Source organism: Zea mays, chromosome 8 (genome assembly GCF_902167145.1).
Source record: "Zea mays cultivar B73 chromosome 8, Zm-B73-REFERENCE-NAM-5.0, whole genome shotgun sequence".
Taxonomy (NCBI): Eukaryota; Viridiplantae; Streptophyta; class Magnoliopsida; order Poales; family Poaceae; genus Zea; species Zea mays.
This window is the reverse complement of record NC_050103.1, coordinates 139,605,128-139,630,880: the sequence shown is the minus strand read 5'-3', so window position 1 is coordinate 139,630,880 and position 25,753 is coordinate 139,605,128. Positions and strand designations below refer to the sequence as shown.

Below are 25,753 nucleotides of genomic sequence, written 5' to 3'. Positions count from 1 at the left end.
TTACAATATACACGCTGACACACCAACACCAAACTACACACTGGACCCTGGAGTACAAAACTGTCATCTGATACAGCGATGGGTAGAGAGGCCTTGAATCATGAAGGTTACAGCGCGTTAATTTTAGTGATCGTCTCAGCCGCTTGGCTCTTTACAAGCTCGACTATCATACAGCATTAGGGGCATACTAAGTGCCAGGGGGGGCTCACGGTAGAGATGCCGATTGGAGAGATTTTTAGCCAACAGAAACAAGAGCGGGGTTGAGCGCCATAACCCTCCACGGAAAACGCATCTACCATATATACATGTACAATTCTTGACGCCCAACGGACCCAAAAAAAAAACTGTGGGCCGGTCAAGTCTCGTGCGGACGACCAGCTAGCACCTAGCAGCAGTTCTTTGGCCATGCCATGGTCAGCTCAGCTCTACTGTGATGGACCCAGAACGCCCGATGCTACGAGTTGCTCCTGAGCTTTTCTTTCGAGGTTTCAGGTCAACCACGATGACGGTGACGTTGTCCTCGGTACCCTTCTTCAGCGCGACCCTCACGAGATAATCCGCTGCGGCTTGGGCAGCGGGGTCGGTGGTGGATCCATCACCCTCGTCGCACAACGACCACGATGCGCCAGCGGCACCGTTGTTCTTGTGCCACACTTGGATTTGCCGGCGCGCAGCTTTGCATGCCTCTTCGTTCGTCACCACATCCCACAGCCCATCGCTTGCGAGGATGAGACAGTCGTCATCTTTCGCCCTGGGAACGACCGTGACCTCTGGTTTTGGAATCACGAACGGCTTCAGATACCGGTCCCCTGCAGCGAGTGTTTCCAACTTCGAGTTAGCAAAAAAAAAAGGTGACGGAGAATTGGACAAATGCTACCCAATTCCAACCCACAGAGAAGTCAGCTGAACTGCTGGTTCAACTAAATTTTCTAGTGAAATTGGGGGAAACAATATTGTCCGGGAGTTTTAACATGATGGCGTATGTGTATCTGATCTGAAGATGGCGATGAATGTGAGCATTTCCAGACAAGATACATTGATGGTTAGGCATGGTCCAAGCTGCAAGTGCCACTTGCAGGAACCATGCCATGAGGTACCTTTGCCGTGTCGATTAAAGTTGTCTTTTCTACTTCCGACAAGTTCATTTCTGTTGGGGTCGTGCTTCGGTACGTCGAAGGTCTCACACGAAGAAGCAGCTTCGGCCAAAGTCGTTTCTAAGAGATGGCCGAAGGTCCCTTTTCATGGAGCTTCGGCGTTTTAAACCGACATAGAGGCAGAATGACCTTTTTATCCATAGAAGTCTAACATAATGTTGTAAACTTTTGTAAAGGGCATAATTGTAATTCGTCACAGGCTGCGTCCTGTGTCTATAAATAGATGAACAGTACCCCCGTACTGTTCACGCTGACTTGGCATTTTGCTTTTGCACAACGCCTGTACTATCTACCTTCTCTCAGGACCGAAGATACATTTGTAATTTGAAATCATTTCTATTTTTCCATGTTAATAAAATAGAAATGATTTTATGATGATGCTTATATTATATTTCATGCTTTATATAAATCCTTCGTCATCACTTGTTATGTTTACGAAGGTACGTCTCTTATGACCTTCGTCCGAAACTCATTATTTCCCGAAGGGACATAATGCTTCGAAGGACGAAGGACTTTAACGTTTAACACTTTTTATGTTGCCTTGTTCTTAATTCTTAGCATTTGAGAACAAGTCCCCAACATTGGCGCCCACCTCCGGTCAACTCACTTCCACCTTTCTGAGCTGATGGCTTCGTTCAACACTCAAGCTAGAGCTGCTTCGGCTTCGAAGCTGGTGCTCCCGATAACAGGCGGTTCTTGCTCAGAGCCAGCTAACAAAAAGCAGAAGAAGGAGGCTCAGAGAAGGGTGCAGCATGTTGGAGTGCAGGGACCCTTCATTAAGTCAAAATGGTCTCACATTCCAATTACCTTCTCTCAGGAAGATCTTCAGCTCAAGGACTATCCTCACAATGATGCTATGGTCATTTCTTGTGTGATCAAAGGGTTTCTGGTTCACAATGTCCTAGTTGACACAGGCAGTGCAGCTGACATTATATTTGCCAAAGCCTTCAGACAGATGCAAGAGCCTGAAGACAAGATTCATGATGCTACGCACCCTCTTTGTGGCTTCGGAGGGCGGCAGATTGTGGCACTCGGGAAGATTACCATGCCGGTAACCTTCGGATTTGTTAATAACACAAGGACTGAGCAAATTGTGTTTGATATTGTTGACATGGAATACCCCTACAACGCCATCATTGGTCGTGGTACCCTAAATGCTTTTGAAGCAATTCTTCACCCAGCTTATCTCTGCATGAAGATACCTTCGGACCAAGGGCCTATTGCTATTCATGGGAGTCAGGAAGCTGCCAGAAGGGCCGAAGGAAACTGGACTGATTCCAAGGCAATCCATAATATAGATGGAGTTGAAGCTTGTGAACAGTACAAGTTCAGGAGGGAAAAAGCAGCTTCGGCTGATCAGCCGAAGCCCATGCTGCTGTGTGAAGATATAGCAGAGCAGAAGGTGCTATTGGGCTCGCAATTATCTGAAGATCAAGAGAAAACCTTGATAAGGTTTTTATTCAACAATAAAGATGTTTTTGCATGGTCAGCCAATGATCTTTGTGGAGTGAATCGGGATGTTATTGAACATTCGCTCAATGTTGACCCATCCTTCAGACCCCGCAAGCAGAGGCTTCGGAAAATGTCTGATGACAAGGCCGAAGGGGCTCGCAACGAAGTAAAAAGACTCTTAAGTGCAGGAGTTATCAGAGAAGTGAAGTATCCAGAATGGCTAGCTAACACTGTTATGGTGAAGAAGGCCAATGGAAAGTGGAGAATGTGTATTGATTTCACAGATCTCAACAAGGCTTGTCCGAAGGATGAGTTCCCGCTGCCAAGGATAGACTCTTTAGTTGATGCAGCAGCTTCTTCGGAACTCATGAGTCTCCTGGATTGTTACTCAGGCTATCATCAAATCTGGATGAAAAAGGAGGATGAGCCGAAGACTAGTTTCATAACCCCAAGTGGTACATATTGCTATCTTCGGATGCCTGAGGGGCTTAAGAATGCTGGAGGGAGTTTCAGCAGGATGACTGCGAAGGTTCTCCAATCTCAGATAGGCAGAAATGTGTTGACCTATGTTGATGACATTATTGTAAAAAGCACGAAGCAAGAAGACCATATTGCTGATCTGCAGGAGACCTTCGCCAGCTTCAGACAAGCTGGTCTGAAGCTGAATCCAGAAAAATGTGTCTTCGGAGTAAAGAAGGGTAAGTTCCTTGGATGCTTGGTTTCAACAAAGGGAATTGAAGCTAATCCAAATAAAATCGAAGCTATACTTCGAATGGAGCCACCAACCACAAGAAAGGGGGCCCAAAGATTGACAGGAAGACTGTACAGTGAAGATTGGAGAACTGAAATAATTTCTGTTGGGGACTTGTTCTCAAATGCTAAGAATTAAGAACAAGGCAACATAAAAAGTGTTAAACGTTAAAGTCCTTCGTCCTTCGAAGCATTATGTCCCTTCGGGAAATAATGAGTTTCGGACGAAGGTCATAAGAGACGTACCTTCGTAAACATAACAAGTGATGACGAAGGATTTATATAAAGCATGAAATATAATATAAGCATCATCATAAAATCATTTCTATTTTATTAACATGGAAAAATAGAAATGATTTCAAATTACAAATGTACCTTCGGTCCTGAGAGAAGGTAGATAGTACAGGCGTTGTGCAAAAGCAAAATGCCAAGTCAGCGTGAACAGTACGGGGGTACTGTTCATCTATTTATAGACACAGGACGCAGCCTGTGACGAATTACAATTATGCCCTTTACAAAAGTTTACAACATTATGTTAGACTTCTATGGATAAAAAGGTCATTCTGCCTCTATGTCGGTTTAAAACGCCGAAGCTCCATGAAAAGGGACCTTCGGCCATCTCTTAGAAACGACTTTGGCCGAAGCTGCTTCTTCGTGTGAGACCTTCGGCGTACCGAAGCACGACCCCAACAGTAGCCCCTTTCGCGGTGCTAGATCGTTCTTCGTAACGAGCTTGGCCCGTGAAAAAAAACCTCTTCAGCTTCGGGAAGCCGAAGGTCCAAAAAACACCTTCCCTGAGCTCGTTGCGGAGAAACGATCCGACTTCCGAGCGCGTGCCAAGCCCACTTTGTAGAGTTACTGTTTGGTCTTTGCGGTCCACTGCACAGCGGGTATGAGTTACTGCGCGCCTGGTGTAACAGTTCCACCGCTTCGCCTTCCTACCTGCAGCACTATATAAACAAACAGGTGGGTGTGAAGTTACCACAGCATTCATTGCTATTTGCACTGTTTCGCTGCCAAAATTTTTCACCATAGCCGAAGCTTAAGTCTCAGAATCGAACGAAGGTGCTTCTCAACGTCCGCTTCGTCAGAAAGAAGAGCTTCGGAGAAAAGAAAAAAGGAAAAAGTTTTTGACTTCCCAAACTTAGAATCAAATGGCGAGAATACGATCTACTGCCAAAGTTGTACGTGAGGGAGACGAAGCCGAAGGTTCAGACACTGTGCCCATCTCCGAAGCAATACAGCGTTCCGGTCTACTGACTACAGAAGAAATGCCTGCTGCTGAAGCAGACCCAACAACTGCCGAAGGAAAAGAAAACATTGAAGGGACTGACTCCGAAGATGACTATCACCTTGCTATGCCCAGCAAGCCCAGTCACTTGGATTTTGGGAAATCAACTGTTTCAAAAGCTGACCTTTCGAAGATGGTAAAAGCAGGTTATTTCAATGAGGACCAGAAGAAGCTACTCCGCTTCGGGGAAGAAGAAACCACCCCGAAGCCAAGGAAGGATGAGATTGTTATTTTCAAGAGTTTTTTAAAAGCCGGGCTTAGATTCCCTCTCCACGATATTGTTGCGGAGATACTAAGGAGGTTTGGTATCTACTTTCATCAATTGACTCCTAACGCCATCGTTAGGCTCAATGTTTATATCTGGGCCCTCCGAAGCCAAGCTGTGGAACCATTTGCTGACAGCTTCTGCCGAGCTCACGAATTACATTACCAAACAAAGGCCAGAAAAGATGGGCTACATGATAATTTCGGTTGCTATAATTTTGCCTACCGGAAGACAACAAAGTGTCCTGTCATCAGCTACCGAAGCAAATGGCCAGCAGGTTGGAAATCTGAGTGGTTTTATGTAAAAGTCGATGAAGACAAAGAAAAATTGGTACAAAGCCCTCTGGAGTTAATCTTCGGAGAGACAAGGCCACAATGCCACATTGGCGACCTAAAAGGTCCCACCTGGGCTGCTCTGGGTGAATTTGAAATTATCTCAGAACATATTGGCACCAGGGATCTAGTTCAAGAGTTCTTGGCATTCAGAGTTTTCCCTACTCTAAAAGAGTGGGAGATGCCGAAGCTGGAGGGAGAGAAGAAGAAGGGGGAGCTTGTCCGGCTTCCCTATTACTTCAAGTTCAAGAAGTTCTTCAAAAAACCCTGCAAAGAATGGTTAGACACTGTTGAGGTGATGTGCAACGAAATCCTGGGGAATTACTCCAAAAAAGAGGATCAACTAATGACAGCAGCCTTCGGTGCTCGACCGAAACGAAGGCTGAACCGAGTGTTCGACGCCCTAGGCTTCGAATACCCAGACTACGAACAATTGAACAAGGGCGCCGAGGGCCTCAAAAGAAAAAGAGTAGCCGAAGCTCTGATCAGAGACGAAGAAATACCAGCAAAGGAGAAGAAAGTTCTCAAGAAAAGAAAAATATCTGCTCCGAAGCGCAAATCACCCGAAGAAGAGGAGACCCCCACACCGCCTTCTACCAGCGACGTGGAGGAAATTTTAAAGGTAATGACTGAACCCATGCCTACGAAGCTAAGTCCACTAGGGCTCCAACTGACGAAGCTTTTTGAAAAGGTGGACGAGCCGGATCAACCGAAGATAAACAAACCCAAACGGCAAAGAATTATTGCGGTAACTGAGGTTATCGACAAAACTCCACCTAGGTTGTCAATTCAGAAAACGGCAGCTGCTGAAGGTAGAGCTTCGGAAGTCGCGGCTACCGAAGCTGCCACACCCGAAGATGTAAATTTAGAAACTACTCTTGAAAATATTGACAAAATTTTGACGGAAAACATTGAAGAAGCTGCCACCGTTACTGAAGAAATCCTGGCCACAGTGCCAGGGAAAGGGAAAGAAATAGTCGAAGAAACTCCAGACGACGAAGCCTATTCTTTCCAGAATTTAATTGGGCAGAAACTGACGAAGGACGAAATAGAAGAACTCAAAGACTATGCCAAATCTTGCGGCTACAAGCCAGGAGCCCTTCTATTTGGGGGTGTAGATGATGAAAAACTAGGCTGTATTCGAGACCAGACTGGAGCTAAGGTAATCTGTACTCTATCGAAGAGTATCGGTTTTCCGAAGTTAGAGACAGACATCAGCCGCTACCGACGACAACATATCGTCGGCAGCTTGTTTTATTCTAACTTCAAGGTAAACAACCTTTTTCTCTGGTTTTTATTGCCGTTAACAATGAAAATATTACTTAACATAAGTTGTTTCTGTTCAGAGCATGCTACTGAGCAAAGCTCTGAAGATGCAACAAGACTTGGAGGACAAAAAGCACGAAGCTATAATTGAAAACTTGGAAAACAAAATAAAAGAGCAATCTGCCATCATTGAAAAGAAAGACTTCGAGCTCCAATCGACCGAAGGCTTGCTGGCTGAAACTGAGGCTAAAATATTAGAGTTAAATTCGAAGCTTATCAATCAATCAAAACAATTTGATCAGGAGAAGCTAGAACTGAATTCGAAGCTTAAAGCCGAAGTCCAGACCAGCTCAGAATTGAAGAAAGCATTAATAAGCCTTCAAGACAAATGCTTGAACTTTGGCAATAATTGTATTGGACGATTAAAGAAGATATTTTACTCTGTTGGAGCCAGCAGTGGGAAATTTAACCCTTCGGCGGAAAATTTACCCCAGGCCTTCGATCATATTGAAGCTGAAATCGAAGAGCTTGACGAAGTTATAGTCGGGCACGGCGACTTCTGTGCCTGGGTAGCCTCTCGGGGTACCGCTGCTGCATTTCTGAAGGCCGGCTGCGAACATGGAAAGGTTGTCAACAGGCCCAACTTCACCTTATCTTCATCAATCCTGGATGATATGCCCGACCTCGCCCGAAGTATCTCCAATAGATTTATAAAAATGGTATGGACAAAGGGCGGGCGAGAGAAAGCTGGAGACGAAGCCCGAAGTCATCTTGAACCAGTAAGAAATGACATTTCGTGCTTACCTTTTCCTTTGGGCTTGATTCTTATGATTCCTTGACTCATGTAGGATGACGAAGGTGAAGATGATGCCTAGGATATGTCGCCGAAGTTGTCGTCGAAGCTGAAGCTTAATGAAGACTAGCAGAAGTGTGCTTTAGAAAAACTCAGGATAATTTTGTAACAACTCTTGTAAATAGAATTAAACTGTTCTTCAAGGAACTTTGTACATACCTTGTAATATATTCTTACCCTTCGATTGAGGTGCTTTGATGTGGACGAAATCAGTTTTTTGAGCCGAAGGCGAAAAAACACCTTCCCTTCTTTTCGTACACAACGAAGCATAAAAGGCCGCTTCCTCTTTTTGCCGAAGCCTTTCCTTACATAACAAAACATAAAAGACTGCTACTCTTATCTGCCGAAGCTTTTATTTACATAACAAAACATAAAAGACTGCTACTCTTATCTGCCGAAGCTTTTATTTACATAACAAAACATAAAAGACTGCTACTCTTATACACAACGATTCATAAAAAACCACTTCTTCGAAACCTTTCTTTTACATAACGAATCATAACAAACCATTTATCCGAAACTTTTCTCTGTGCCGAAGCAACCATTTAGGAACACAAATGCTATGAATGAATGCTTATGCATGCAAATGCCATGATGTAATGTGCAAATGAATGTCCGAAGCGTATGTCCGAAGCCACACTCATCCATCATTTTCTTAGGAGCAAACACACGTCAGCTCTGCATTCCCTTAGGAACGACTTTGGAGCATCTTTGCCTTTTACTTAGGCAGTATCAGCGTTGACTTTTCGCTGTAAGCTCTGCATCCCCCTAGGGACGTCTTTGGAGCTTCTTCGTCTTTTACTTAGACGGTATAAGCTCTGCATTCCCTTAGGAACGACTTTGGAGCTTCTTCGCCTTTTACTTTCGGCGGAATCAGCGTTGACTTTTCGCTGTGAGCTCTGCATCCCCTTAGGGACGTCTTTGGAGCTTCTTCTCTTTTTTAGTTTCGGCACTCGATGGTGCGCTCTCAGCTTTTACATTTACATTCTTTGGGGGATTTTGCTCTTATAAAACTAAAAAGGAAATTACATAAGATGGCCCCATTAAAAACCTTTCTCCCCCTTTAGAAAGGAAAAGGGTGCCATGAAAAAGAAAAGAAAAGTCAAAATTACATCGAGTTATACATAAAACCGCCGAAGCTCATCCGCATTCCAAGATCTTGGAATTTCATTGCCATCCATGTCCTTCAGTCTGTACGAACCAGGCCTTGACGAAGATGCTACTAAGAAAGGCCCTTCCCATTTCAGTTGCAATTTGCCCACTGTATCCGGATTGGCCACTCTCCGAAGCACCAAGTGTCCTGGCTCAATATTTTTTAGCCGGACCTTTCTATCTCGCCATTTAACTGTTTCAGCCTGGTACTTATTGATATTCTCCACGGCCTGAAGCCTGATCCCTTCTAAGGCATCTTTTTCCACGAGACAAGTATCTTCGGGACCTGATTCTGCCGAAGCTACCACTCTTATTGATCCAGCTTTGGCTTCTTCCGGGGTTATTGCTTCGTCACCAAATAACAACTTAAATGGGGTAAAGCCTGTAGATCTTGATGTTGTTGTGTTATGGCTCCATACCACTTTGGTAAGCTGATCTGGCCACTTTCCCCTTGGTTGATTAAAGATTAGCTTCATTATTCCTGTCATTATGATGCCGTTGGCCCTTTCAACAAGCCCATTCGACTCCGGGTGCCTGACTGACGCAAAGTGGATCTTCGTGCCAATTTGATCACAAAAATTTCTGAATTCTTCGGAGTCAAATTGTGTTCCATTATCTACAGTTATAGCCTTCGGCACTCCGAAGCGACAGACAATATTCTGCCAGAAAAATTTTTGGATAGTGGCCGAAGTTATTGTAGCTAATGGCTTCGCCTCAATCCACTTGGAAAAATATTCCACAGCAACTACAACATATTTCAGATTGCCTTGAGCCGGTGGTAATGGGCCCAGCAAATCGAGGCCCCACCTTTGCAATGGCCAGATGGGTTGTATTAGCTGTGTCAAAGATGAAGGTTGTTTTTGATCTCTTGCACATTTCTGACAACCTTCGCACTTTTGAACTAACTCAGCTGCATCCGAAGCTGCCTTCGGCCAATAAAATCCTTGACGGAACACTTTTCCAAGTAACGGCCTGGATCCGATGTGGGATCCACAAAGGCCTGCATGTATCTCCTTCATCAACTCTATACCTTCGGCTCTAGACAAGCACTTGAGCAGCGGGGCACAAACTCCATGCTTGTATAACTCCCCTTCTATAATGATATACGGACGAGCTCTTGCCTCTATTCTTTTATTATAAGCTTCGTCATCTGATAGGAAGTTGCCCTGAAGGTAAGAAATTATTTCAGTTCTCCAATCTTCACTGTACACAGGAGAAATAGTAAGAACTGCTCTTTCAAGTAACTCCACTGAAGGTGCCTTTATTGTTTCGAAGAATACATCCGAAGGTAGCGGCAGCCCCTGTGCTGCAGACCTGGCTAACAAATCAGCATGTTCATTTTGCCCTCGAGGGATATTCTTAACAGAAAATCCTTCGAAGGAAGCTTCGATCCTTCGGACTGTGTCTAGGTATTTTTCAAGCTTCGGGTCTTTAGCCTTGCAACTTTTGTCAATATGACCCGAAACAATCTGAGAATCAGTTTTAAGGATCGCCCTCCTGATCCCCATCGCCTTTAGTTTCCGAAGACCCAGGAGCAAGGCTTCGTACTCAGCAATATTATTTGTGCAGCTGAAGTCCAGTCTTGCTGCATAGCAAGTTTTAACCTCGGACGGTGAAACCAAAACAGCAGCTGCTCCTGCTCCGAAGGTTCCCCAGGAGCCATCACAAAACACTGTCCATGCTTCGGCATCTTTATTCGCTTCTTCGCCCTGAGCCCCTGGCGTCCAGTCGGCAATAAAATCTGCCAATGCTTGAGACTGGATCGAGGATCTGTGCACATAATCAATGTAAAATTCATTAAGCTCCGCAGCCCATTTTCCAATTCGGCCAGTAGCTTCTTTATTTCTCATGATATCTTTCAACGGCTGCGAAGAAGGAACAATAATATTATATGCCTGAAAATAATGCCGAAGCTTCCTGGATGCCATTAGAACGGCATACAACACCTTCTCCAGTTCTGTATAATTTTTCTTTGAGACACTAAGGACCTCAGATACAAAATATACTGGGACCTGCTTCTTGATTTGTCCATCAAACTTCTCCTGCACAAGTGCCGCACTTACTGCTGAGTGCGAAGCTGCCACATACAACAACAGAGGAGCCCCTGGCATTGGTGGAGTTAATGTTGTTAGATCTATCAGGTATTGCTTGAGTTCTTCGAAAGCTTTTTGTTGAGCTGGGCCCCATTGAAAGACTTCAGCTGATTTTAGCACCTCGAAGAAGGGTAGATTTCTTTCCGCTGATCTGGATATAAATCTGTTAAGAGATGCCAGTCTTCCTGTCAATCTTTGGGCCCCCTTTCTTGTGGTTGGTGGCTCCATTCGAAGTATAGCTTCGATTTTATTTGGATTAGCTTCAATTCCCTTTGTTGAAACCAAGCATCCAAGGAACTTACCCTTCTTTACTCCGAAGACACATTTTTCTGGATTCAGCTTCAGACCAGCTTGTCTGAAGCTGGCGAAGGTCTCCTGCAGATCAGCAATATGGTCTTCTTGCTTCGTGCTTTTTACAATAATGTCATCAACATAGGTCAACACATTTCTGCCTATCTGAGATTGGAGAACCTTCGCAGTCATCCTGCTGAAACTCCCTCCAGCATTCTTAAGCCCCTCAGGCATCCGAAGATAGCAATATGTACCACTTGGGGTTATGAAACTAGTCTTCGGCTCATCCTCCTTTTTCATCCAGATTTGATGATAGCCTGAGTAACAATCCAGGAGACTCATGAGTTCCGAAGAAGCTGCTGCATCAACTAAAGAGTCTATCCTTGGCAGCGGGAACTCATCCTTCGGACAAGCCTTGTTGAGATCTGTGAAATCAATACACATTCTCCACTTTCCATTGGCCTTCTTCACCATAACAGTGTTAGCTAGCCATTCTGGATACTTCACTTCTCTGATAACTCCTGCACTTAAGAGTCTTTTTACTTCGTTGCGAGCCCCTTCGGCCTTGTCATCAGACATTTTCCGAAGCCTCTGCTTGCGGGGTCTGAAGGATGGGTCAACATTGAGCGAATGTTCAATAACATCCCGATTCACTCCACAAAGATCATTGGCTGACCATGCAAAAACATCTTTATTGTTGAATAAAAACCTTATCAAGGTTTTCTCTTGATCTTCAGATAATTGCGAGCCCAATAGCACCTTCTGCTCTGCTATATCTTCACACAGCAGCATGGGCTTCGGCTGATCAGCCGAAGCTGCTTTTTCCCTCCTGAACTTGTACTGTTCACAAGCTTCAACTCCATCTATATTATGGATTGCCTTGGAATCAGTCCAGTTTCCTTCGGCCCTTCTGGCAGCTTCCTGACTCCCATGAATAGCAATAGGCCCTTGGTCCGAAGGTATCTTCATGCAGAGATAAGCTGGGTGAAGAATTGCTTCAAAAGCATTTAGGGTACCACGACCAATGATGGCGTTGTAGGGGTATTCCATGTCAACAATATCAAACACAATTTGCTCAGTCCTTGTGTTATTAACAAATCCGAAGGTTACCGGCATGGTAATCTTCCCGAGTGCCACAATCTGCCGCCCTCCGAAGCCACAAAGAGGGTGCGTAGCATCATGAATCTTGTCTTCAGGCTCTTGCATCTGTCTGAAGGCTTTGGCAAATATAATGTCAGCTGCACTGCCTGTGTCAACTAGGACATTGTGAACCAGAAACCCTTTGATCACACAAGAAATGACCATAGCATCATTGTGAGGATAGTCCTTGAGCTGAAGATCTTCCTGAGAGAAGGTAATTGGAATGTGAGACCATTTTGACTTAATGAAGGGTCCCTGCACTCCAACATGCTACACCCTTCTCTGAGCCTCCTTCTTCTGCTTTTTGTTAGCTGGCTCTGAGCAAGAACCGCCTGTTATCGGGAGCACCAGCTTCGAAGCCGAAGCAGCTGTTGGGGTCGTGCTTCGGTACGCCGAAGGTCTCACACGAAGAAGCAGCTTCGGCCAAAGTCGTTTCTAAGAGATGGCCGAAGGTCCCTTTTCATGGAGCTTCGGCGTTTTAAACCGACATAGAGGCAGAATGACCTTTTTATCCATAGAAGTCTAACATAATGTTGTAAACTTTTGTAAAGGGCATAATTGTAATTCGTCACAGGCTGCGTCCTGTGTCTATAAATAGATGAACAGTACCCCCGTACTGTTCACGCTGACTTGGCATTTTGCTTTTGCACAACGCCTGTACTATCTACCTTCTCTCAGGACCGAAGGTACATTTGTAATTTGAAATCATTTCTATTTTTCCATGTTAATAAAATAGAAATGATTTTATGATGATGCTTATATTATATTTCATGCTTTATATAAATCCTTCGTCATCACTTGTTATGTTTACGAAGGTACGTCTCTTATGACCTTCGTCCGAAACTCATTATTTCCCGAAGGGACATAATGCTTCGAAGGACGAAGGACTTTAACGTTTAACACTTTTTATGTTGCCTTGTTCTTAATTCTTAGCATTTGAGAACAAGTCCCCAACAGAAATTATTTCAGTTCTCCAATCTTCACTGTACAGTCTTCCTGTCAATCTTTGGGCCCCCTTTCTTGTGGTTGGTGGCTCCATTCGAAGTATAGCTTCGATTTTATTTGGATTAGCTTCAATTCCCTTTGTTGAAACCAAGCATCCAAGGAACTTACCCTTCTTTACTCCGAAGACACATTTTTCTGGATTCAGCTTCAGACCAGCTTGTCTGAAGCTGGCGAAGGTCTCCTGCAGATCAGCAATATGGTCTTCTTGCTTCGTGCTTTTTACAATAATGTCATCAACATAGGTCAACACATTTCTGCCTATCTGAGATTGGAGAACCTTCGCAGTCATCCTGCTGAAACTCCCTCCAGCATTCTTAAGCCCCTCAGGCATCCGAAGATAGCAATATGTACCACTTGGGGTTATGAAACTAGTCTTCGGCTCATCCTCCTTTTTCATCCAGATTTGATGATAGCCTGAGTAACAATCCAGGAGACTCATGAGTTCCGAAGAAGCTGCTGCATCAACTAAAGAGTCTATCCTTGGCAGCGGGAACTCATCCTTCGGACAAGCCTTGTTGAGATCTGTGAAATCAATACACATTCTCCACTTTCCATTGGCCTTCTTCACCATAACAGTGTTAGCTAGCCATTCTGGATACTTCACTTCTCTGATAACTCCTGCACTTAAGAGTCTTTTTACTTCGTTGCGAGCCCCTTCGGCCTTGTCATCAGACATTTTCCGAAGCCTCTGCTTGCGGGGTCTGAAGGATGGGTCAACATTGAGCGAATGTTCAATAACATCCCGATTCACTCCACAAAGATCATTGGCTGACCATGCAAAAACATCTTTATTGTTGAATAAAAACCTTATCAAGGTTTTCTCTTGATCTTCAGATAATTGCGAGCCCAATAGCACCTTCTGCTCTGCTATATCTTCACACAGCAGCATGGGCTTCGGCTGATCAGCCGAAGCTGCTTTTTCCCTCCTGAACTTGTACTGTTCACAAGCTTCAACTCCATCTATATTATGGATTGCCTTGGAATCAGTCCAGTTTCCTTCGGCCCTTCTGGCAGCTTCCTGACTCCCATGAATAGCAATAGGCCCTTGGTCCGAAGGTATCTTCATGCAGAGATAAGCTGGGTGAAGAATTGCTTCAAAAGCATTTAGGGTACCACGACCAATGATGGCGTTGTAGGGGTATTCCATGTCAACAATATCAAACACAATTTGCTCAGTCCTTGTGTTATTAACAAATCCGAAGGTTACCGGCATGGTAATCTTCCCGAGTGCCACAATCTGCCGCCCTCCGAAGCCACAAAGAGGGTGCGTAGCATCATGAATCTTGTCTTCAGGCTCTTGCATCTGTCTGAAGGCTTTGGCAAATATAATGTCAGCTGCACTGCCTGTGTCAACTAGGACATTGTGAACCAGAAACCCTTTGATCACACAAGAAATGACCATAGCATCATTGTGAGGATAGTCCTTGAGCTGAAGATCTTCCTGAGAGAAGGTAATTGGAATGTGAGACCATTTTGACTTAATGAAGGGTCCCTGCACTCCAACATGCTGCACCCTTCTCTGAGCCTCCTTCTTCTGCTTTTTGTTAGCTGGCTCTGAGCAAGAACCGCCTGTTATCGGGAGCACCAGCTTCGAAGCCGAAGCAGCTGTTGGGGTCGTGCTTCGGTACGCCGAAGGTCTCACACGAAGAAGCAGCTTCGGCCAAAGTCGTTTCTAAGAGATGGCCGAAGGTCCCTTTTCATGGAGCTTCGGCGTTTTAAACCGACATAGAGGCAGAATGACCTTTTTATCCATAGAAGTCTAACATAATGTTGTAAACTTTTGTAAAGGGCATAATTGTAATTCGTCACAGGCTGCGTCCTGTGTCTATAAATAGATGAACAGTACCCCCGTACTGTTCACGCTGACTTGGCATTTTGCTTTTGCACAACGCCTGTACTATCTACCTTCTCTCAGGACCGAAGGTACATTTGTAATTTGAAATCATTTCTATTTTTCCATGTTAATAAAATAGAAATGATTTTATGATGATGCTTATATTATATTTCATGCTTTATATAAATCCTTCGTCATCACTTGTTATGTTTACGAAGGTACGTCTCTTATGACCTTCGTCCGAAACTCATTATTTCCCGAAGGGACATAATGCTTCGAAGGACGAAGGACTTTAACGTTTAACACTTTTTATGTTGCCTTGTTCTTAATTCTTAGCATTTGAGAACAAGTCCCCAATTATATCCAGATCAGCGGAAAGAAATCTACCCTTCTTCGAGGTGCTAAAATCAGCTGAAGTCTTTCAATGGGGCCCAGCTCAACAAAAAGCTTTCGAAGAACTCAAGCAATACCTGATAGATCTAACAACATTAACTCCACCAATGCCAGGGGCTCCTCTGTTGTTGTATGTGGCAGCTTCGCACTCAGCAGTAAGTGCGGCACTTGTGCAGGAGAAGTTTGATGGACAAATCAAGAAGCAGGTCACAGTATATTTTGTATCTGAGGTCCTTAGTGTCTCAAAGAAAAATTATACAGAACTGGAGAAGGTGTTGTATGCCGTTCTAATGGCATCCAGGAAGCTTCGGCATTATTTTCAGGCATATAATATTATTGTTCCTTCTTCGCAGCCGTTGAAAGATATCATGAGAAATAAAGAAGCTACTGGCCGAATTGGAAAATGGGCTGCGGAGCTTAATGAATTTTACATTGATTATGTGCACAGATCCTCGATCCAGTCTCAAGCATTGGCAGATTTTATTGCCGACTGGACGCCAGGGGCTCAGGGCGAAGAAGCGAATAAAGATGCCGAAGCATGGACAGTGTTTTGTGATGGCTCCTGGGGAACCTTCGGAGCAGGAGCAGCTGCTGTTTTGGTTTCACCGTCCGAGGTTAAAACTTGCTATGCAGCAAGACTGGACTTCAGCTGCACAAATAATATTGCTGAGTACGAAGCCTTGCTCCTGGGTCTTCGGAAACTAAAGGCGATGGGGATCAGGAGGGCGATCCTTAAAACTGATTCTCAGATTGTTTCGGGTCATATTGACAAAAGTTGCAAGGCTAAAGACCCGAAGCTTGAAAAATACCTAGACACAGTCCGAAGGATCGAAGCTTCCTTCGAAGGATTTTCTGTTAAGAATATCCCTCGAGGGCAAAATGAACATGCTGATTTGTTAGCCAGGTCTGCAGCACAGGGGCTGCCGCTACCTTCGGATGTATTCTTCGAAACAATAAAGGCACCTTCAGTGGAGTTACTTGAAAGAGCAGTTCTTACTATTTCTCCTGTGTACAGTGAAGATTGGAGAACTGAAATAATTTCTTACCTTCAGGGCAACTTCCTATCAGATGACGAAGCTTATAATAAAAGAATAGAGGCAAGAGCTCGTCCGTATATCATTATAGAAGGGGAGTTATACAAGCATGGAGTTTGTGCCCCGCTGCTCAAGTGCTTGTCTAGAGCCGAAGGTATAGAGTTGATGAAGGAGATACATGCAGGCCTTTGTGGATCCCACATCGGATCCAGGCCGTTACTTGGAAAAGTGTTCCGTCAAGGATTTTATTGGCCGAAGGCAGCTTCGGATGCAGCTGAGTTAGTTCAAAAGTGCGAAGGTTGTCAGAAATGTGCAAGAGATCAAAAACAACCTTCATCTTTGACACAGCTAATACAACCCATCTGGCCATTGCAAAGGTGGGGCCTCGATTTGCTGGGCCCATTACCACCGGCTCAAGGCAATCTGAAATATGTTGTAGTTGCTGTGGAATATTTTTCCAAGTGGATTGAGGCGAAGCCATTAGCTACAATAACTTCGGCCACTATCCAAAAATTTTTCTGGCAGAATATTGTCTGTCGCTTCGGAGTGCCGAAGGCTATAACTGTAGATAATGGAACACAATTTGACTCCGAAGAATTCAGAAATTTTTGTGATCAAATTGGCACGAAGATCCACTTTGCGTCAGTCAGGCACCCGGAGTCGAATGGGCTTGTTGAAAGGGCCAACGGCATCATAATGACAGGAATAATGAAGCTAATCTTTAATCAACCAAGGGGAAAGTGGCCAGATCAGCTTACCAAAGTGGTATGGAGCCATAACACAACAACATCAAGATCTACAGGCTTTACCCCATTTAAGTTGTTATTTGGTGACGAAGCAATAACCCCGGAAGAAGCCAAAGCTGGATCAATAAGAGTGGTAGCTTCGGCAGAATCAGGTCCCGAAGATACTTGTCTCGTGGAAAAAGATGCCTTAGAAGGGATCAGGCTTCAGGCCGTGGAGAATATCAATAAGTACCAGGCTGAAACAGTTAAATGGCGAGATAGAAAGGTCCGGCTAAAAAATATTGAGCCAGGACACTTGGTGCTTCGGAGAGTGGCCAATCCGGATACAGTGGGCAAATTGCAACTGAAATGGGAAGGGCCTTTCTTAGTAGCATCTTCGTCAAGGCCTGGTTCGTACAGACTGAAGGACATGGATGGCAATGAAATTCCAAGATCTTGGAATGCGGATGAGCTTCGGCGGTTTTATGTATAACTCGATGTAATTTTGACTTTTCTTTTCTTTTTCATGGCACCCTTTTCCTTTCTAAAGGGGGAGAAAGGTTTTTAATGGGGCCATCTTATGTAATTTCCTTTTTAGTTTTATAAGAGCAAAATCCCCCAAAGAATGTAAATGTAAAAGCTGAGAGCGCACCATCGAGTGCCGAAACTAAAAAAGAGAAGAAGCTCCAAAGACGTCCCTAAGGGGATGCAGAGCTCACAGCGAAAAGTCAACGCTGATTCCGCCGAAAGTAAAAGGCGAAGAAGCTCCAAAGTCGTTCCTAAGGGAATGCAGAGCTTATACCGTCTAAGTAAAAGACGAAGAAGCTCCAAAGACGTCCCTAGGGGGATGCAGAGCTTACAGCGAAAAGTCAACGCTGATACTGCCTAAGTAAAAGGCAAAGATGCTCCAAAGTCGTTCCTAAGGGAATGCAGAGCTGACGTGTGTTTGCTCCTAAGAAAATGATGGATGAGTGTGGCTTCGGACATACGCTTCGGACATTCATTTGCACATTACATCATGGCATTTGCATGCATAAGCATTCATTCATAGCATTTGTGTTCCTAAATGGTTGCTTCGGCACAGAGAAAAGTTTCGGATAAATGGTTTGTTATGATTCGTTATGTAAAAGAAAGGTTTCGAAGAAGTGGTTTTTTATGAATCGTTGTGTATAAGAGTAGCAGTCTTTTATGTTTTGTTATGTAAATAAAAGCTTCGGCAGATAAGAGTAGCAGTCTTTTATGTTTTGTTATGTAAATAAAAGCTTCGGCAGATAAGAGTAGCAGTCTTTTATGTTTTGTTATGTAAGGAAAGGCTTCGGCAAAAAGAGGAAGCGGCCTTTTATGCTTCGTTGTGTACGAAAAGAAGGGAAGGTGTTTTTTCGCCTTCGGCTCAAAAAACTGATTTCGTCCACATCAAAGCACCTCAATCGAAGGGTAAGAATATATTACAAGGTATGTACAAAGTTCCTTGAAGAACAGTTTAATTCTATTTACAAGAGTTGTTACAAAATTATCCTGAGTTTTTCTAAAGCACACTTCTGCTAGTCTTCATTAAGCTTCAGCTTCGACGACAACTTCGGCGACATATCCTAGGCATCATCTTCACCTTCGTCATCCTACATGAGTCAAGGAATCATAAGAATCAAGCCCAAAGGAAAAGGTAAGCACGAAATGTCATTTCTTACTGGTTCAAGATGACTTCGGGCTTCGTCTCCAGCTTTCTCTCGCCCGCCCTTTGTCCATACCATTTTTATAAATCTATTGGAGATACTTCGGTCGAGGTCGGGCATATCATCCAGGATTGATGAAGATAAGGTGAAGTTGGGCCTGTTGACAACCTTTCCATGTTCGCAGCCGGCCTTCAGAAATGCAGCAGCGGTACCCCGAGAGGCTACCCAGGCACAGAAGTCGCCGTGCCCGGCTATAACTTCGTCAAGCTCTTCGATTTCAGCTTCAATATGATCGAAGGCCTGGGGTAAATTTTCCGCCGAAGGGTTAAATTTCCCACTGCTGGCTCCAACAGAGTAAAATATCTTCTTTAATCGTCCAATACAATTATTGCCAAAGTTCAAGCATTTGTCTTGAAGGCTTATTAATGCTTTCTTCAATTCTGAGCTGGTCTGGACTTCGGCTTTAAGCTTCGAATTCAGTTCTAGCTTCTCCTGATCAAATTGTTTTGATTGATTGATAAGCTTCGAATTTAACTCTAATATTTTAGCCTCAGTTTCAGCCAGCAAGCCTTCGGTCGATTGGAGCTCGAAGTCTTTCTTTTCAATGATGGCAGATTGCTCTTTTATTTTGTTTTCCAAGTTTTCAATTATAGCTTCGTGCTTTTTGTCCTCCAAGTCTTGTTGCATCTTCAGAGCTTTGCTCAGTAGCATGCTCTGAACAGAAACAACTTATGTTAAGTAATATTTTCATTGTTAACGGCAATAAAAACCAGAGAAAAAGGTTGTTTACCTTGAAGTTAGAATAAAACAAGCTGCCGACGATATGTTGTCGTCGGTAGCGGCTGATGTCTGTCTCTAACTTCGGAAAACCGATACTCTTCGATAGAGTACAGATTACCTTAGCTCCAGTCTGGTCTCGAATACAGCCTAGTTTTTCATCATCTACACCCCCAAATAGAAGGGCTCCTGGCTTGTAGCCGCAAGATTTGGCATAGTCTTTGAGTTCTTCTATTTCGTCCTTCGTCAGTTTCTGCCCAATTAAATTCTGGAAAGAATAGGCTTCGTCGTCTGGAGTTTCTTCGACTATTTCTTTCCCTTTCCCTGGCACTGTGGCCAGGATTTCTTCAGTAACGGTGGCAGCTTCTTCAATGTTTTCCGTCAAAATTTTGTCAATATTTTCAAGAGTAGTTTCTAAATTTACATCTTCGGGTGTGGCAGCTTCGGTAGCCGCGACTTCCGAAGCTCTACCTTCAGCAGCTGCCGTTTTCTGAATTGACAACCTAGGTGGAGTTTTGTCGATAACCTCAGTTACCGCAATAATTCTTTGCCGTTTGGGTTTGTTTATCTTCGGTTGATCCGGCTCGTCCACCTTTTCAAAAAGCTTCGTCAGTTGGAGCCCTAGTGGACTTAGCTTCGTAGGCATGGGTTCAGTCATTACCTTTAAAATTTCCTCCACGTCGCTGGTAGAAGGCGGTGTGGGGGTCTCCTCTTCTTCGGGTGATTTGCGCTTCGGAGCAGATATTTTTCTTTTCTTGAGAACTTTCTTCTCCTTTGCTGGTATTTCTTCGTCTCTGATCAGAGCTTCGGCTACTCTTTTTCTTTTGAGGCCCTCGGCGCCCTTGTTCAATTGTTCGTAGTCTGGGTATTCGAAGCCTAGGGCGTCGAACACTCGGTTCAGCCTTCGTTTCGGTCGGGCACCGAAGGCTGCTGTCATTAGTTGATCCTCTTTTTTGGAGTAATTCCCCAGGATTTCGTTGCACATCACCTCAACAGTGTCTAACCATTCTTTGCAGGGTTTTTTGAAGAACTTCTTGAACTTGAAGTAATAGGGAAGCCGGACAAGCTCCCCCTTCTTCTTCTCTCCCTCCAGCTTCGGCATCTCCCACTCTTTTAGAGTAGGGAAAACTCTGAATGCCAAGAACTCTTGAACTAGATCCCTGGTGCCAATATGTTCTGAGATAATTTCAAATTCACCCAGAGCAGCCCAGGTGGGACCTTTTAGGTCGCCAATGTGGCATTGTGGCCTTGTCTCTCCGAAGATTAACTCCAGAGGGCTTTGTACCAATTTTTCTTTGTCTTCATCGACTTTTACATAAAACCACTCAGATTTCCAACCTGCTGGCCATTTGCTTCGGTAGCTGATGACAGGACACTTTGTTGTCTTCCGGTAGGCAAAATTATAGCAACCGAAATTATCATGTAGCCCATCTTTTCTGGCCTTTGTTTGGTAATGTAATTCGTGAGCTCGGCAGAAGCTGTCAGCAAATGGTTCCACAGCTTGGCTTCGGAGGGCCCAGATATAAACATTGAGCCTAACGATGGCGTTAGGAGTCAATTGATGAAAGTAGATACCAAACCTCCTTAGTATCTCCGCAACAATATCGTGGAGAGGGAATCTAAGCCCGGCTTTTAAAAAACTCTTGAAAATAACAATCTCATCCTTCCTTGGCTTCGGGGTGGTTTCTTCTTCCCCGAAGCGGAGTAGCTTCTTCTGGTCCTCATTGAAATAACCTGCTTTCACCATCTTCGAAAGGTCAGCTTTTGAAACAGTTGATTTCCCAAAATCCAAGTGACTGGGCTTGCTGGGCATAGCAAGGTGATAGTCATCTTCGGAGTCAGTCCCTTCAATGTTTTCTTTTCCTTCGGCAGTTGTTGGGTCTGCTTCAGCAGCAGGCATTTCTTCTGTAGTCAGTAGACCGGAACGCTGCATTGCTTCGGAGATGGGCACAGTGTCTGAACCTTCGGCTTCGTCTCCCTCACGTACAACTTTGGCAGTAGATCGTATTCTCGCCATTTGATTCTAAGTTTGGGAAGTCAAAAACTTTTTCCTTTTTTCTTTTCTCCGAAGCTCTTCTTTCTGACGAAGCGGACGTTGAGAAGCACCTTCGTTCGATTCTGAGACTTAAGCTTCGGCTATGGTGAAAAATTTTGGCAGCGAAACAGTGCAAATAGCAATGAATGCTGTGGTAACTTCACACCCACCTGTTTGTTTATATAGTGCTGCAGGTAGGAAGGCGAAGCGGTGGAACTGTTACACCAGGCGCGCAGTAACTCATACCCGCTGTGCAGTGGACCGCAAAGACCAAACAGTAACTCTACAAAGTGGGCTTGGCACGCGCTCGGAAGTCGGATCGTTTCTCCGCAACGAGCTCAGGGAAGGTGTTTTTTGGACCTTCGGCTTCCCGAAGCTGAAGAGGTTTTTTTTCACGGGCCAAGCTCGTTACGAAGAACGATCTAGCACCGCGAAAGGGGCTACTGTTGGGGTCGTGCTTCGGTACGCCGAAGGTCTCACACGAAGAAGCAGCTTCGGCCAAAGTCGTTTCTAAGAGATGGCCGAAGGTCCCTTTTCATGGAGCTTCGGCGTTTTAAACCGACATAGAGGCAGAATGACCTTTTTATCCATAGAAGTCTAACATAATGTTGTAAACTTTTGTAAAGGGCATAATTGTAATTCGTCACAGGCTGCGTCCTGTGTCTATAAATAGATGAACAGTACCCCCGTACTGTTCACGCTGACTTGGCATTTTGCTTTTGCACAACGCCTGTACTATCTACCTTCTCTCAGGACCGAAGGTACATTTGTAATTTGAAATCATTTCTATTTTTCCATGTTAATAAAATAGAAATGATTTTATGATGATGCTTATATTATATTTCATGCTTTATATAAATCCTTCGTCATCACTTGTTATGTTTACGAAGGTACGTCTCTTATGACCTTCGTCCGAAACTCATTATTTCCCGAAGGGACATAATGCTTCGAAGGACGAAGGACTTTAACGTTTAACACTTTTTATGTTGCCTTGTTCTTAATTCTTAGCATTTGAGAACAAGTCCCCAACAATTTCCTAATCACATCTGCATCCTGAGTTCTATGTCACAGAAATATACTTAAGCTCATTTTAAAGCTTCACTAATAGGATTAGAGCCAATATCCAGGCAGTTGCAATCAAACCCTGGAACATGATTTCAGTAGATTTTTTAAGTCTCATGCTTCCTATCTCAGACAGAAACAAGCTGTTTAACCAAATGGCTGATGGAGTAAGTTCCTTTTTTTTTAAATGTAAAGCAACTATAACATGGTAATTGTAAACGAGGGCACATCAAAATATCTCATCTCATCTTCCTAAAAGGAAACATGACATCTAGCAAAAAATCACCATGCTACAGAACATGAGAACAGTACAGAGTCTTTTAACAAAATTATTTCTGGGATAAAATTGCCTAGGTCATATAAAACCACAAAAAAACTAATGTGTGCACCAACTTGGTTGCTTAAATTTGATATTAAAACTTGCAGAAAGGGCCTGCTAGTCTGCTTCACCTAACTAACATACTTTACATCATGCAGCCTACGGTTAACAGAATAAGCATTTTTCATGATGCTACAACTATAATCTACATCCCACTTAAAAAGGGGAAAAGGTCATTCTGCCAAGATTTAGTTCCAGAAGCAATATACATACCAATCGATCTTGACATAGCAAGTATACCGGAGACCCGGTAGCCATTCCATTGGATGACCTTTCCCCCCAGGGCCTCAATCCTCGCTCGTTCATCCTTCCTGTCAGGCTGAAACAACCAAATCGGATGAACACCATAAGCATCATAGCTCCAGCTTAGCTACAAAAAAGCTCACCTTATGATCAATCGACAGCTCTAAGGGCTCCTTTCCACGGCAGAGAACAACACGCGAATCCCCGCAGTTGGCGACCACCACATGGGAGGAGCACACGACGGCGACAACCGCAGTGGAGCCGACGTTCTCGGCGGCCACCGGCCGTGTCTCCTGGACGCCACCGACGAGCCTGCTCGCCTGCCCCGACACTTCGTCATCCAGCCTCTGGAAACACCTGGTGAACAGCTCGTCCCAGTGCTCCTTCATGTCGGCCTCGCTTGTCTCCCCCAAATCCTTGCTGAGCAGCCTCAGTTCCTGCCTCAGGAGCACCTGGAGCCTCTCCCGGCAGTAGCTGGCCACCTGTACAGCGATAAGAAGCGACGGGATCAGGTGCCGTCGACGGAACGGCTTCTGAGGGTTCCCAAGCCCGCGTGCGTACCTCGGCGCCGCCGTGGCCGTCGAAGACGCCGAACAGGTGCGCCGGCAGGCGGAGCGTGTCAGCGTCGAGGCCCAGACGGTCGAGGTCCCGGCGGCTGGCGAGCAGGCGCACCGGCACGTCCGCGAAGCGCGGGGCCGCGGCGCAGGCGTCCTCCATCTCGGTGCTGCGGCCGCGCGTGGACGCGCAGCCCCAGACCGGCGCGCAGTCCATGAGATAGACGCTCCTCTTGCCGCCAGCCCCGGCGCCGGCGGCAGCGAGATCCAGATTCCCGATCCCCGCGCATTCCGCGGCGGCGCACGCCGCCTCGTCCTCCACGCAGATCGCCGCCGCCGCCATCACGAAACCACAGCAACCAAAAATACCCGCCGGTCCCCCACCCGCTCGTCCCCCGCCCACCACGGCGCCGGAGAACCACCACCACGTCCGCGAGAGCAGGCAGGCACGCGCCCGAGATGCGAGGAAGCGGTGGGCGGGCGGGTCTTGCAGTAGGAGTGTGGTATTGCTAGGGGTGGGTGATGAGGAGGGGGGGGGGGGGGGGGGGGGGGGGGGGGGGGGGACTGTGGGAGGGCGATGCGCGCGCGCGTGGGGAGAGAGGCGGATGGGCGAGGGCCGAAGGGAGGAGGAAAAGAGCAAGCTGGAGTACGTGTGAAAGGACAGAGGAGGGAGAAGGGGAAGAAGCGAGCGAGGTGCGAGGAGGCGATTGGCCCGGGGGGCGCGCCGTAGCGGGCAGGTCTCCCAGACTCGTCAGTCGTCACGCCGCTGGAGAGGGTCCGCGTGGCGTGGAGTTTGATATTATTTATCGCGTACTAGTCGCGTGCCCCATCTCTCTCCCTGAGAACATCCACCATAGTTCCCTATATCACATTACCAACATTTTATTTCTTATTTTTTATCTCTCGCAGCATATCTCTTATATTCTTTCTCTATAGTCCACTAAATCTATAAACTATTATTTTATATACTATTCATCGTCTATTATCTTTTTTCTTCAAATGTAAAATACTGGTACGCGTAAATCAAGAAAATGAGGGCTTGCTCTATCACGCTGAATCCAGTGGATCATTGTATACTCCCTTTGTACTGTAGCACGTATAGCTTGCAGCACCTGCGGCCGTCTCCAGCAACGTCCTCTATATTCATCCTCTATATCCGTACTTTACAGTCTACTCTAAAAGATTCTATCCTCTATATCACCTTCCTCTCCAACAATGTCCTTTAAATTACGTCATCTATACTCAAATACCTATATTAGAGATATTTTTTTTATTTTTGTACATACGTATTTGTCATACTCTCAAATATATTATACATATTTTAGTTTTGCTAAACCGGTTATTTAAAGTATTTAAATGGATAGAGGACCGTTTAGAGAAACTCTATATATAGAGAATTCAATAGCGTCCTCTAAATTTAGAGCACCGTTTAGAGGACGCTATTGGAGAGCGTAGAGAACCATTTGGTCCTCTATATTTAGGGTAGAAGACCCTTTAGGGTTCCTTGCTGGAGCCAGCCTGGTGTTTGAATGCGTGCTACAGTATAAAGGGAGAGTGATGTGATGCAGATGCAGGTAGTTTGAGAGCACACTGCACACCCTGTTGCGCTCCCACCCGCTCGCATGAGGGTCACTGCAATAGAGCAAATATTAAAAGATAATGTTGAGACAAATTATACTTATATACGGCTTTTCAAAATCTTTCGAACAGAGCCACTCTCTAGCATAGACCGCTCATTCCCCCATCATCGATCCACTCTCATAAAAAACAAACGAAATACGATAATTATTATTATAGACCAACCCTATACAAGTCGTTATGCTCGCTTTAACCTATGGAGCAGCTTCTTAAAGTAGTAACTTATGGGCGTGTTTGGTTCGGCTTTTTTCTGACGAGCTTATCTGAAAAGCTGGCTGTGGGGAAAAGCTGGCTGTTAGGAAAAGCTGGTGGTTAGAATTTAGATGTTTGGTTCGCCAGCTGTGCAGAAAAGCTGTTCGTGAGAA

The 25,753-nt window shown here is 45.0% G+C and overlaps 1 protein-coding gene across 2 annotated transcripts; it reads right to left on the bottom strand.

Moving 5' to 3' along the window:
• Nucleotides 1-53: 53 nt before the first annotated feature.
• Nucleotides 54-24,756, bottom strand: LOC103635987 (protein phosphatase 2C 50). 2 transcript variants are annotated; one of them, XR_004852098.1, is made up of 5 exons: nucleotides 23,758-24,756; nucleotides 23,340-23,678; nucleotides 23,167-23,272; nucleotides 7,315-7,662; nucleotides 94-809 (listed from the first exon to the last, which is right to left on the bottom strand). XR_004852098.1 is itself a non-coding variant. In XM_008658346.4 (4 exons), exons 1-4 carry the CDS (start codon nucleotides 24,091-24,093, stop codon nucleotides 415-417), a joined length of 1,176 nt encoding a protein of 391 aa, XP_008656568.1. In that variant the 5' UTR covers nucleotides 24,094-24,520; the 3' UTR covers nucleotides 54-414. The 2 variants fall into 2 exon arrangements, 1 of the variants encoding a protein (XP_008656568.1); XM_008658346.4 differs by lacking the exon at nucleotides 7,315-7,662 and having other exon boundaries at nucleotides 54-809; nucleotides 23,758-24,520.
• Nucleotides 24,757-25,753: the final 997 nt, after the last annotated feature.